The following is a 12,956-nucleotide window of genomic DNA, read 5'->3' on the forward strand; positions in this document are numbered from 1 at the left end:
TAATTGTTTTGTTTACATGCATACTCTAAAAATGTGAATAGCAATAGAATATCTATAACCACCACCCAAGTAGAGGGCCATTGAGACACCACAAGAAAATTCTGATGAGAGTATTCTTCTATTTTGTTATATTCAGGTGGGAGAGGCCTAAAGCTTGAGATATGGAATAATAGTCGGCCAGTGCACCTTGAAGAGATACTTGAATACAATGAAAAAACACCAGGGTACATGGGTGCCATTTGGGTAGATTCAGCTTCCTATATTTGGCCCATGGAGCAAGACACATTTACTGCACGCTTTAGTGGATTTTTGGTGGCTCCAGACTCTGATGTCTATAGATTCTACATCAAAGGCGATGACCGATATGCTATTTATTTCAGCCAAACCGGACATCCAAAAGATAAGGTAAGGAAACCACAGAATACTATTTAATATTATAAAAACAATATGACAACTTTTATATGTATCTCATTTATTCTAAACCCAAGCTGATGCATATACTAAAAAAAATATGAGGTATATTTTCACATGGTTGGGTTTTTGGCTATTTTAACACATCTAATGTGAACTATAAAATCACCATAGAAAACTCATGGCTTAAAAAAAAATGCTTTCCTATACTTAAATTTTCTCTAGGAGGGAAAAATATGTATTTCCTTTACAGATTATTTTAGGGACACCTGAGTGGTTCAGTGGTTGAGCATCTGCCTTTGGCTCAGGTTGTGATCCCAGGATCCTGGGATCAAGTCTCACATCAGGCTCCTCGCAGGGGAGCCAGCCTCTCCCTCTGCTTATGTCTCTGCCTCTCTCTCTGTGTCTCTCATGAATAAATAAATAAAATCTTAAAAAAACAAATATTATTTTAATTATGGAAGAGTTATAACTATACATAGGAAACTTGGGAAAGAGTAAAAATAACTCACTATTCTACTAGATCTATTTCACTATTATGTGGTTATGAGATTGAAGTCTGTCATTTCTTTTTGTGTCTGTTTATTATATAAATAAGATTATACATTCAATTTCATAGTCATTTTTGTCACATATTAGAATTTCCACATTTTATTAAATAATTTTCACAATACAATTTTTTTATGACTGAATAGTGTTCTATTGTCTGGGTTTACTAAACCTGCATCACGTTGTGCCTACAGATACATTTTTAGCTTACCTGACTTTTTATGACCACAAATAAAATAAACATTATTGGGTATTCATTAAATTATGTGTTCATTAAGTTATTCTGCATTTTAATTATTTCTTTAGAAGATTTTCACAAATGTGAAATTAATAAATCAAATAAAAAGAATATTCTATGACCCAGTGTATATGGCAAGATTGTCCCCCAAACTGGAGGAACAAGTTTAAATTGCTGCCTGTAGTATATGGATTCTAATTTTACTAGCTTTTCAGCATGTTTCCTCCAAGATGGGATAGTCATTCCCGACAGGAAGTACCGAGTTTTCTCATTCTAGAACACAAACCCATTTAGTGATATTTAGCATTTTTCACACCTACTTTTAGTAATCTCATTTGGATTAAATCTCTAAAAGCTCTCCACAGAGGAAAAGGATATTTTATTTAGCAATAACAACCTTGCTTCTGGTATGTATCTTTCTATTTTCCATTGCAGTTCTAATTGTGGAAAAGCTACAGTTTGTGTATGTTTGTGGTATAGCGGTGCTGATGTTAGTTGAGGGTGTAAAGTATGAAGTGAGCTTTGATAATTTTTAAAAACTTTATTTCACTGTGTAAAACTGATCTTAGAAGAAAAATATGGTAGTTTCCTGTTTTTCTATTCATAAAAGTTCTAGGATTGACAGAAATAATAAATGATAAATTATAAATAAAAAAGATCTATTAATAAGTTCTCCTCTCCCTCTCTTACTCTTTTTCTTTTTGGGATAAGGTGAGGATTGCATATCATTCTTCCAATGCCAACAATTATTTTTCCAGTCCAACACAGAGATCAGATGACATTCATCTTCAGAAAGGAAAAGAGTAAGCTTTTAAATTTTTCATTAAACTGTTGTGTGGTATTTAAAAATTGTAAGTTTAGGGACACCTGGGCAGCTCAGTGGTTGAGCATCTGCCTTCAGCTCAGGGCATGATCTTGGAGTTCCTGGATCGAGTCCCACATCAGATTTCCTTCATGGAGCCTGCTTCTCCCTCTGTCTGTGTTTCTGCCTCTCTCTCTGTGTCTCTCATGAATAAATAAATAAAATCTTAAAGCAAAAACAAAAAAACCCTGTAAGTTTATATCTAAAAATATTTTTAGTTTGTTTTATGGGTGGAAGTGATATTAGTTTTTGGCTTAATTTATAATTTGTCATTTTTTAATATTTTTGTTAAATATGGTTTCTATAGTTTCAGGAATACTGGCATTCAGCCAACCTGGGGAATTTGATATCTAAATTATCCCTGTTGCAGAAATGATAATTTTGTGAAATTTACCTAATCCTGTTCTTAGTTTCTTACTAACCTTTGCATCAATCCAGCCATCTAATTTCCCTGCTCAAGCACCTGTGCTCTTGAATATTTCTAGAGAAAAAACACAAAACCATATGCTTTGGTACCACAGCTAATGTATGTTTGATATTCATTGATTTACTTTAGACCCTGGGCCAGGAAATTTAATACAAAAAATATTGAAATATACTCCCTGCCCTTAAGGAGTACATCACTTAGTGCTACAAGGTCAGTTCCAGGGAGATGAGAGTGTCATTCAAATAGCAGATAATCCCATTCAAAAAGCCATTAAGGATTCTTAGAAAGCAGGGAGGTAAAAGACATGGTGTATTCAAAGTAGCTAAGTTTCATGAAGATCAGTAGATTCAGTGGGATCATCTCCCGTTTATCATTTGTATCTGTTAGATTTTGCTGCATAAGAAACTACTCCCCAAAATTTAGTAACTTAAAGCAACCCACTTTTGCGATGGCTGGGCAATTCTTTTGGTCCTGGTTACTTTAGTTGGTGATTGATAGCCTAGAACGGCCTTGCTCATATGTTGAGAACCACCATTTGCATGGTTGGAATTTAGATATTTGGGATATCCCACTCCACATGGTCTCACCTCTCAGTGGGGAGCCTAGGTTTGTCACATTGGTGGGTGGGTTTCTAGTGGTAAAGAGAGAAATTGTTATTGCACATATACTTTTTAAGACTCTGCTTTTGTCACATTTGCTAATATCCTATTGGCCAAAGTAAATGGCCAAATCTAGAATCAAGGGGTGAAGAAATGCACTTCACTTCTAGATTGTAGGAGGTGTTTTGTTTTGTTTTGTTTTGTTTTTCATTCTACAACACCACCCTTCCAGACATTGATGAGATTATGCCTACAAACAGCACCATGAAGACCAGATGGAGCTAGACAGGGAGGGTTGGGATCAAAGGTACTTGAGAGCAATCATACTCAGTGTTCTCACTGACATCTTGGTAATAACGACATGGGGAAAGCATTCCATTCTTTTTCTCCTCCTCTGACTGTCACTTCTTTATGTACTTAAACATTTACTTTTTTAACCAGAGTCACTGCCAATTCATGGTAAGTAGAGTACCTAGTTAATCCTTACTGCTATTAAGCATTCATACATATTTCAGACTCTGCATTGGCCTTGGAAAATGCGTTCAGTTTCCCTGCTTGGCGGGAGCACAGAGCTTACATGGAAGGGACTCATAATACATCTGCTGTGTGATATCTGTGCTCCTGCAAGTTAGTATGGAATTTATACACTGACCTTTATAATGATGGCTGTGAATTCTGAAATCGAGGCCATTCTAGCTGGCTCCTTTCACAGTGGTCCCTGGCACCTTTCCAAAGGTAGCTCATTTTCCAGGTTCATCCTAGTCACATAATAAAGCCTCATCTCTAAGTGTGTATCTTTTTGGTCACCCTGCTCTACTTCGAGTCATACCTCTGTTACTGATTTTTAAGTAACCTTTTGATCTTTAAAGCTCTCTTAGTGTCTGTTATTCATATGAACAAAGACAATAATAATAATATATATTTTATAGGATTTTGTGAAGATTAATAATGTTTGCAAAGTGCTCAGTTTAGTGTCTTGTACATAGCAGGTCCCTAATGAAGATTTTTAAACTGCTAATAAGGATACAGAATTTAATGATTCTTCTTACTGTGGCCTACATTGCAGAGCTGGCAAACAGGTTCTCAGGGCAGCCGAGAGCCTGATGTAGTCCTCCAATACCAGTACCAGGAGGGGGATGATCCATAGCCCCATCATCCTAGAAAGATGACAGGTGATACATGTCCCCTATTCAGAGTCTTTCATGAACTGTGAATACTCACTCTTCACATACAAGAGGGTATCTGTTGAATCATGTGAGGCAATTTAGAGGAACTCCCAGCTGGCTTCTCCAAAGATGGGAGCAGTGGTGACATTAATAGAGATTTAGGTAGGTAACCAATAGCTTTTCATCACCTGTAACAGCTGGCCAGAGAATGCCTTATTCTCTATAGGCAGTTGGATGACCCAGCTTCTTGGAGGACCATAATCAATCTAATCGGTAACAGCTTCCTAAAGCCATGTTTTATTTCCCAAGTTATAAGTGGAGCCATTATTTAAGGAACTAGAGAAGAACTTTCATCCCTGACATATTTAACCACTCAGATACAAAATATGTGATACACCTAAGTCTGCCTGTCATTTTCTTACACATATTAAAGTATTTAAACTCCACATGCCCTCTGTGTTTTAGGCCAGGGAGTTTGCATTATAATGTACTTTTGTTTTAAGCTCCTTGAGGATAAGCGATGGTATCTTTTTCAGTAAATATTTACTGACAAAACTGAATGAGTTAGTCATGAATGGGGACAACTCTGTATCTCTTGTGTGGATATCTTACATAATTTATTTTATTTTAATAAACCACTATGAAATTTTATATTTAAAATCAAAGATACTGTAAAAAATAAATAAAACAAAACAAAATCAGGGATACTACAATATAAATAATTTAATAGGCTGGTGTTTTATATAGTGTTGCAATTTTATTTTATTTTCATTGGAAAAAATTTCATATGTTTCCAGATATTACATTGAAATCTTGCTGCAGGAGTATAGACTGAGTGCCTTTGTTGATGTTGCCCTGTACCAGTATAGAAACGTTTATACAGAACAACAGACAGAAGATGCAGTAAATGAAGAACAAGTTATCAGATCCCAGTCGACAATTGTCCAGGAAGTACAGGTTTGCTATGATTATAGATCCACTTCGTAGAAAGTAAATGTTCAAAGATAGGAGCTCTATTTGATTATTAATTTTACTAGGGAAGATGGTGTTTTGGGGGAGGGGAGATTATTGACTTGTGGCTTGGAGTATCTATCTGTATTAAAACTCAAAAGGTGGGATAACTGGGTGGCTCAGTGGTTGAATGTCTGCCTTTGGCTCAGGTTATGATCCTGGGGTCCTGGGATCGAGTCCTGCGTCTCCCTTTGCCTATGTCTCTGCCCCTCTTTCTGCGTTTCTCATGAATAAATAAATAAAATCTTTTAAAAAAATCGCCAAAAAACTCAGTAGTCTGTTATTTGATAAGAGAGAAACTTCAAAATGTTTTGTCATTTGCAGTAAAATCAAGAGGCATTGAATAGTTGACTATCATGCTTTTAAAGTGTATTTTTCTATACAGTAAAGATATTTTTTTTAATTGGAAAATAGCTTATAACATTGGAAAACTGGGAAACATCTAGTGCAACTAATGAAGTTCAGAAGATCACGGTAACCAGCCCGTGTGTAGAAGCTAATTCATGTTCACGCTACCAATATAGATTAACCTATAACATGGAAAAAACTGGTAAGTTGTAAATTATAAAAGAAATTTTATTTCTCTTCATTTATAGATGGAATTATAAAAATTTGCTGTAGTCAAATTATAAAGATTTGCTTTAGTCAAATTCTTTCTGGAAAATATTGTTTTAATAGTATGCTAGACAAGCTAAAAATACGTTGTGAAGAAAAACCTTTAGACTAGGATAAAAATGGCATCAGTAAAAACAACTTCCAGGTATATAATATCATTTTTGTTTATAAGGATCATGATAAATGTACACCTATGTGCACACAAGGGATTTATATATCTGTGATTCATAGGTATGTTAAGATAATAAGAATCCAATTTATCATTACAGAGAACTAAACATTTCTTCCAGTTCCTCAAATTAAGTGACAAAGATATGAGACACTAATTTATTCGTTAACAAAAACATCGTATCTCTATTTTATATTTAACCTTAAAATATAATTTTTACTATTTCCATTAATTGTTTCATTAAGTAAATATTGACAGGCGCTTACTATTTTCTAAACACAATGCTTAGTACTAGGGGACTATTAAAACAATAAAATATGATCCTACTCTTCAAGAGATCACAATCCAAATAAGTAGTCACAATTGTTGAACTTGCATCAGTTTCAAAACACAATTTTATTAAGTGATAACATGATACAGACGATGGGCACTTGAAAAAATCAAATATAAAACATTAGTACTGGCTATGGTAGTACAAAAGATTTTAACTCTTCTTTTTTAAATTAAAACCCCTAATCATTTGACTTTTTTTTTTTTTTATCCAAGTCTTGCTACCTGGCGATGCTTCTGACTTCATATTGGAATCAGCTTTAAATGATCTCTGGTCTATAAAACCAGATACAGTTCAAGTAATAAGAACACAAAACCCCCAAAGCTATGTTTACCTGGTAACTTTTATATCAACTAGAGGTAAGCATATATTTCATTTTGTATTTCTGTTAGGTTTTTTCTAAGAGACAAATTTGTATCCTGTACAATTTCACTGAAAATGGTAAAAACTCCATAAAATGACAGAAGAAAAGAAGTGAATTCATAAAATAAAAACTAAACAGTTAATTTTTTCTATTATAATCAAAACTTTAGTTGTATTTTAAGTATTGTACAATTCCAATGCATGAGAAATATACTATGTATACTAAAAATGCACTATCTATTTAATAGCATACTAAGTTAGCAAAAATTAATGAAGATGTAAATTCTGGAAATAAAAGTTTAAGTACTCAATATTTGTCAAGAGACACTAGTCTGGCCAGATCGTGCCCGATGAAAGGATTCTATGGTCAAAGCCACATAGGAAACTGCATACACCAACTTCTTGTTGAAGATTGACAGAGCTCATTCGAATATTAAAATCCTTGAGGATTCCTACAGTGAAGAAACAAACATACAAACACACAAACTGGAAAAAAACCACTTTACCTTTAATACAGCATTTTCCCAAATTATTTGACCTCTCTTCTTTTCAAGTAATAGCTATTAATTTCCTGTTAATGTTTTACATTTTCAAATCTTTTTTTTTTTTTTTAAAGATCTTTTTTATTTATTCATGAGAAACACAGAGAGTCAGAGACAGGCAGAGGGAGAAGCAGGCTCCATGCCGGGAGCCTGATGTGGGATTCTATCCCAGGACTCTGGGATCATGCCCAGAGCCAAAGGCAGATGTGCTCAACCGCTGAGCCACCCAGGTGTCTCTACATTTTCAAGTCTTACAGCCACATTTAGCAACCAAGCTTGGTATTTGGGCGATCTAGCTCAAAAATAGGTTCCTGAATATGTATTGTAAAAAAATTTTGTTTGGGCACTCATAATTCATTTAGGAAGATGTTACTTCATTGTTTATGTCTCATTTGATAAAGCTGTCCATTTGATTGGTGAGTGGAGGGCAAAGAATTTTATTTAATATGAATTGAAGTTCTAAAAATTTCCCAAAGGTTAAATTGTCAAAATGCCGTATAAGTGAAGATATGGTTATCCTTGTTCTCCCAGAAACTTATCTACAGCTCAGAGAGAAATTTTAAGGCTTCAGCAGCATACGTTAAGAAATATGTCGGTAAAATCATAACTGGGCAAATTCTAGGACATTGTCCAACAGAGAAGGTCAATGGGATTCCACTGGCGAAGCATCTTCCCAAAGTAGAGATACATCTGAGGACAAACTCTTATTTTCCTCAAAGTGAGATTGTATAAACAGGCTTCACAAGCCTGGGGCTATTTCCTGGGATTCAGCTTCATGCCATATTTCTGTTTAAAGAAAATAGAACTATCTCAGCTTCGCCCTTTATATTATGATAACAGTACTGGACAAAACTAAAAGAATTTTTGGAATATCCCACTTCCAATTGATGTTTACCCTCTGGTTCCAAAACCTCCTTCTGTTTATCTCATAATACTTTCTTTCAAACCATGGAAACTGAACCTTAAATGAATAGCACTTTATTTGCTGCTTTGCTATTTCTGCTGCAGTTAAATCTGCTCAAAGTCAAGGATCCATTCCTTGACTTCTCCGTTCATCCTTTTCTTTGGTGATAATACAACTAAATAAACCCAATTTTATTTATTTTGAATGTCTATTATGGCTATATTGGTATTTTATTAATTAACATCAAATTCTGTTTGGTATTTCATTGCAGGAGACTTTGATCTGCTTGGTTATGAAGTGTTTGAAGGGAACAATGTCACACTGGATATTACAGAACAAATCAAAGGAAAGCCCAGTTTGGAGACATTCACATTGCACTGGGATGGAGTCACTTCTAAGCCTCTGACCCCATGGTCATCAGAAGCTGAAGTAGGCTGTTTGTTAATTTCTTAAACAGAAATCTGTTTAAACGTCACATTTATATTAAAAAAACTTCCCACACTTTAAGGAATGGTAATATACTCTTACTTGGCATGATGGGTTGGAGCCAACCCACATTGAGCAGAGAAGGAAGGAGACGTCACACAGAGACAGAGGGGATGGGAGGGAGTTCTTAGATATGTGTTAACAGGATCCAGTGTATCCTCCCAGAGCCCAGCTGTTCCCATAGAAAAAAAAAAATGTTTGCTTGGGAGTTACTGAATTTTGACAACTACCTACACCATGAGTTTGTTAACATTTGTTGCATGATTAAAGATCTTATATTATCTCCTTAATTCTAAACATGAATTCTATCTGTGTCTTGCCAGAGAAGTAGGTATGGGAATTACAGGAGAACTTGTAAAAGTGTACTAATTCCTGAGTAATCCAAAATGACTTATTACTTTTAAATAATCATAAATGCAGTCTTATAGTATCTGAATTTCTTCTTTTGAAAAACTGAATGTGTTAGGATGTATATTTTTTTCCAGTTAATTTTGAGTTAATTGAGAAAACTACTGACTTGGAACCTGTTTAATTAGGTGCTAATTCATTTAGGCTCGCCTCATTGCCCTCTTTAAAAAAAACTGCTAAACAAATATGTCTACCTTATGTAACAACTGTGTAAGCTGATATTACCCAATGGGATGTAACTATTGTCATTCTAAAGTAAAACTCTCGAAAAAGTCACTGGACACTGAAATTATTACACAGAAATTAAAAAATATTTGGGAAATGATCTCATAATGATGGCTAAAGTATAGGAATTGTATTATGCAAATGTTCTATTATAACTAATTAGTGGAATTAGTGGTAGAATTATGAATGTTCTAACTCTTCATGAAAAAGAAGTTACTAAAGCTCATACTGTTAATTTAGTTTCAGGCAGCCGTGGAAGAAATGGTTACCACCAAGTGTCCACTACAAATTGCAAATTTTGAAGAAGGATTTGTTGTGAAATACTTTCGAGATTATGAGACTGATTTTAACCTGGTATGGAACATTAAAATGAACTGTGAAACTGACCAAATAAGAAAATGCTTGGAATTTTGTGATTTTCTTTGTATTAGTTGTGATTCCTGTTGTCAAATTGCAAAAATAATTTTGTTACACATTTATTGATAAGGTCTGTTTTAGCATTTCTTGACATTATAATGTGATTCATTTGTGAAAGCAGCATTTCCACCACATATGAATTTTCTTGTTCAAGAGAAAGTAGGGAAGATAAACAAATGAAAGATCTATAGCATATTTTATTTGTTTTCTTTACTTGGATGCAGAGTAGATCCTGTTTCCTCACTGACTTCAGAGAATACAATTTGTAGTAGGACATTATATACATTAATTACTTCCCTTATACCTTGAAGATTAAACAAAAAAAAAACAGCAACGTGTACACAGTGAACAGTGAATAAATATTTGTGGAAGGAATGAATAAATATCCTTGAGAGTTCATGATATAAGGAAAAAGATAAGATTTAGGAAATCATCAAAGGTAAAGGTACAAGGGATTATATGATTATGGAGTGACATAGGATGAGAGAGTTTCAGAGAAGAGAGAATATTTCAAGTTAAAGTAGCGTGGGAAGAAATGGAATCAAGTTGGAACTTGAGCGACTCAGGTGGAGATGTGGGGGAAGAAAGCAGGACAATAAATCATTTTTTTCACTTGAAGTATTATTGTGTCTATAGGAACATAATAACAGAGGGCAGAAGACAGCTGAAACCGATGCTTACTGTGGTCGTTATTCCCTGAAAAACCCAGCTGTTCTTTTTGACTCAGCAGATGTTAAACCAAATAAACTACCATATGGAGACATTTTATTATTTCCTTATAATCAGGTAAACTCAACAAAATGATATGCTAATTTAATCTGTAAAATATCTAGGTAATAAAATGTCATGAAATTTTAAGACAGGGAAAAGTACTTGTCATGTGAAATTATGTCACATTGGACAGGTACTGTGGTTCGTATTCTGGGTGCTTATGATTTCCATTTCAGTTGGTTCTCAAAAAAAGGTATTTTAAAAAATATGCAGTATCACATGTATTCTGCTTTGTCTTATAATTTCAGAGAAAATTATTTGCATGCAAATTTAAGTACTAAAGTCATTAAAATGTATTATCTCTTCAATCTTCCTTCATTTATTAAGAAGAAACAAAAATGGATAGGCATCATAGAGTGATCTTGGGTATCCAGTCAAGGAAAAGTGAAGGAAAAGCATGAGCAGAGATGGTAGTTTTAGGGTATATATTTAAGACTAGCAATCATAGTTTTGTTTATCCTTTTTCTTGTTTTAAAATTCTCAAATTTGTGATGCATATTCTTAAGTTCTAAATATATTTGGTATGCTTAAGATGTTGTAGACCACTAAAATTGCTATTTTTTAATTGGTATTTAATTACTATTTTACAGTGACATTCATCTCCCTCTCTAAATGCTCAGCTACGTTAACATCCCAATTAATCTACTTGAATGTTTATCTTCTCTCTGTCGGTGATGGGCTTTTAAATTCACTGTGGAGTTCAGCTAGAGCTGGATTTAAGTGTTACATTGCTCCGTGACTATGAGGAGTGAATTGTTTTAATTTTTCAAGGAAACCATATCTAAGAAAACATTAAAGAATTAATCATTAATTGTAAGGTCACTTCAACTCCACTTCTTCTTCTAGGAAATCTTCCCCAATTCTTCTGTACCTAATTAGCTGAAATTAATTGTTCTTTCTCTGTGTTCTGAAACATTTTATACAGAAAATTCTCAATATTTATTTATTGGAATAGATTGAATTAATTTGAATTGCTAAAAAAAAACTTAAAAGTAAGATATTGTTACTGATTTCTTTTTAAAACTTTCTGTGTAGTTATGTTTAGCATACAAAGGATTCCTGGCAAATTATATTGCTCTAAAATTCCAATATCAAGACAGGAGCAAGATTACTAGAAGCAATGATATACAATTTACATATGACTTTACTAATGGAAACACGTAAGTTATGCTATGAATTTAAAATTTAAGTTAGACTATAATATATAAGCTGAAAATAAACTCATGTTTTATTTGGGCTTTTTTTTTTTCTCACTTTTTGTTGGTTTTTGACAAATCATGTGCACCATAGATCTGACTGCAGTTTTCCTGTCCTGTACATAAGCATCCTAACAAATAGTTGTGCCAAAAATCAATCTATAGGCTATGAAAATAAAAATTGGTCTAGTGTTATCATCACCTATGACCATTTAAAAGACAAAGCAATGGTAAGCTTTATCATTTAAACCATGTATTATTAAATCTAATAATGTTCCTACTTATTGAAGGAGGGTAGAAAGAGACTGCCTCATCACAATATTGTCATTAGATTTTGATCACTGAAGAAAAGGTCATTTCTGAGTGTAAGTGGAGAAAATAAAATGTTTCAATGAATATTCCAAAATTAGGGGAGAGAAGACTCTTTAATGGTTGATTTGCCAAAAGTTAGACACATAGAAATGCAAATAGAAAATATAGGGCCCAGAGAAAGCTATTTAATGACATTATAATTGCTATACCCTCAAGCACTATTTAGTTCTGCATAATTTTTAAAAATATTTTATTTATTTACATGAGAGAGAGAGAAAGAGATGGAGAGGGAGAGCATGAGTGTGGTGAGGGGCAGAGGGAGAAGCAGGCTCTCCTCTGAACAGGCAGCCTGATATGGGGCCCTACCCTTGGACTCCAGGATCATGACCTGAGCCGAAGGGAGATGCTTGACCAACCGAGCCACCCAGGCACTCAGTTCTGCAGTTATGTTCTGATTTTTATTAATTATTTAATCTTCTGAAATTTATGTCAACCCACTCTTGCATTTCCACATACAACATACACACATTTCACATACAATAGAAGTAAAAATGAAGACACGTGCATACACATATATACTTTTTTTATTTTAAAAAGTATTCCCCAAGTACATTTTGCTGTGATCATTGCCTGCATATCTGAATTGAACAATAGAATCACAATTTTAGCTTTGATGAGCACCACCTGCATACATTTTACTCTTCCAGTGTAACAGGATTTTGGGATGTTTTACAAATCTTGGTTCTTCCTTGTTACTCAAAAGCATCACTTACCATTATTGTTAAATAGATTCTGTTTCCTTCTAACCTGTAGTTTATCTGCTGTGAGGTCATTTGAAGATGTACTACATTTGATAGAAATGATGGGCTTCCTTTACTCTAAACACCACGAGATCTTTAAACAAGAGTATCATGATTTTAAAGGACTAGAGTTCGCTGTTAAAACTATTGCCAA

General features: G+C 34.0%; 1 protein-coding gene across 5 annotated transcripts in view; it reads left to right on the forward strand.

Annotated features, from left to right (window-relative positions):
• Nucleotides 1-12,956, forward strand: part of PKHD1L1 (PKHD1 like 1) — a 148,110-nt gene that overhangs the window by 29,218 nt on the left and 105,936 nt on the right. For all 5 annotated transcript variants that reach the window (XM_077846995.1, XM_077846996.1, XM_077846998.1 and 2 more), the window contains exons 13-21: nucleotides 137-405; nucleotides 1,910-2,001; nucleotides 5,050-5,209; nucleotides 5,678-5,813; nucleotides 6,594-6,737; nucleotides 8,459-8,616; nucleotides 9,547-9,660; nucleotides 10,360-10,509; nucleotides 11,530-11,654. In XM_077846995.1, the coding sequence (XP_077703121.1) occupies nucleotides 137-405; nucleotides 1,910-2,001; nucleotides 5,050-5,209; nucleotides 5,678-5,813; nucleotides 6,594-6,737; nucleotides 8,459-8,616; nucleotides 9,547-9,660; nucleotides 10,360-10,509; nucleotides 11,530-11,654 (1,348 nt within the window). The remainder of the gene's footprint in view (nucleotides 1-136; nucleotides 406-1,909; nucleotides 2,002-5,049; nucleotides 5,210-5,677; nucleotides 5,814-6,593; nucleotides 6,738-8,458; nucleotides 8,617-9,546; nucleotides 9,661-10,359; nucleotides 10,510-11,529; nucleotides 11,655-12,956) is intronic.

This window comes from Canis aureus, chromosome 14, assembly GCF_053574225.1.
Source record: "Canis aureus isolate CA01 chromosome 14, VMU_Caureus_v.1.0, whole genome shotgun sequence".
Taxonomy (NCBI): domain Eukaryota; kingdom Metazoa; phylum Chordata; class Mammalia; order Carnivora; family Canidae; genus Canis; species Canis aureus.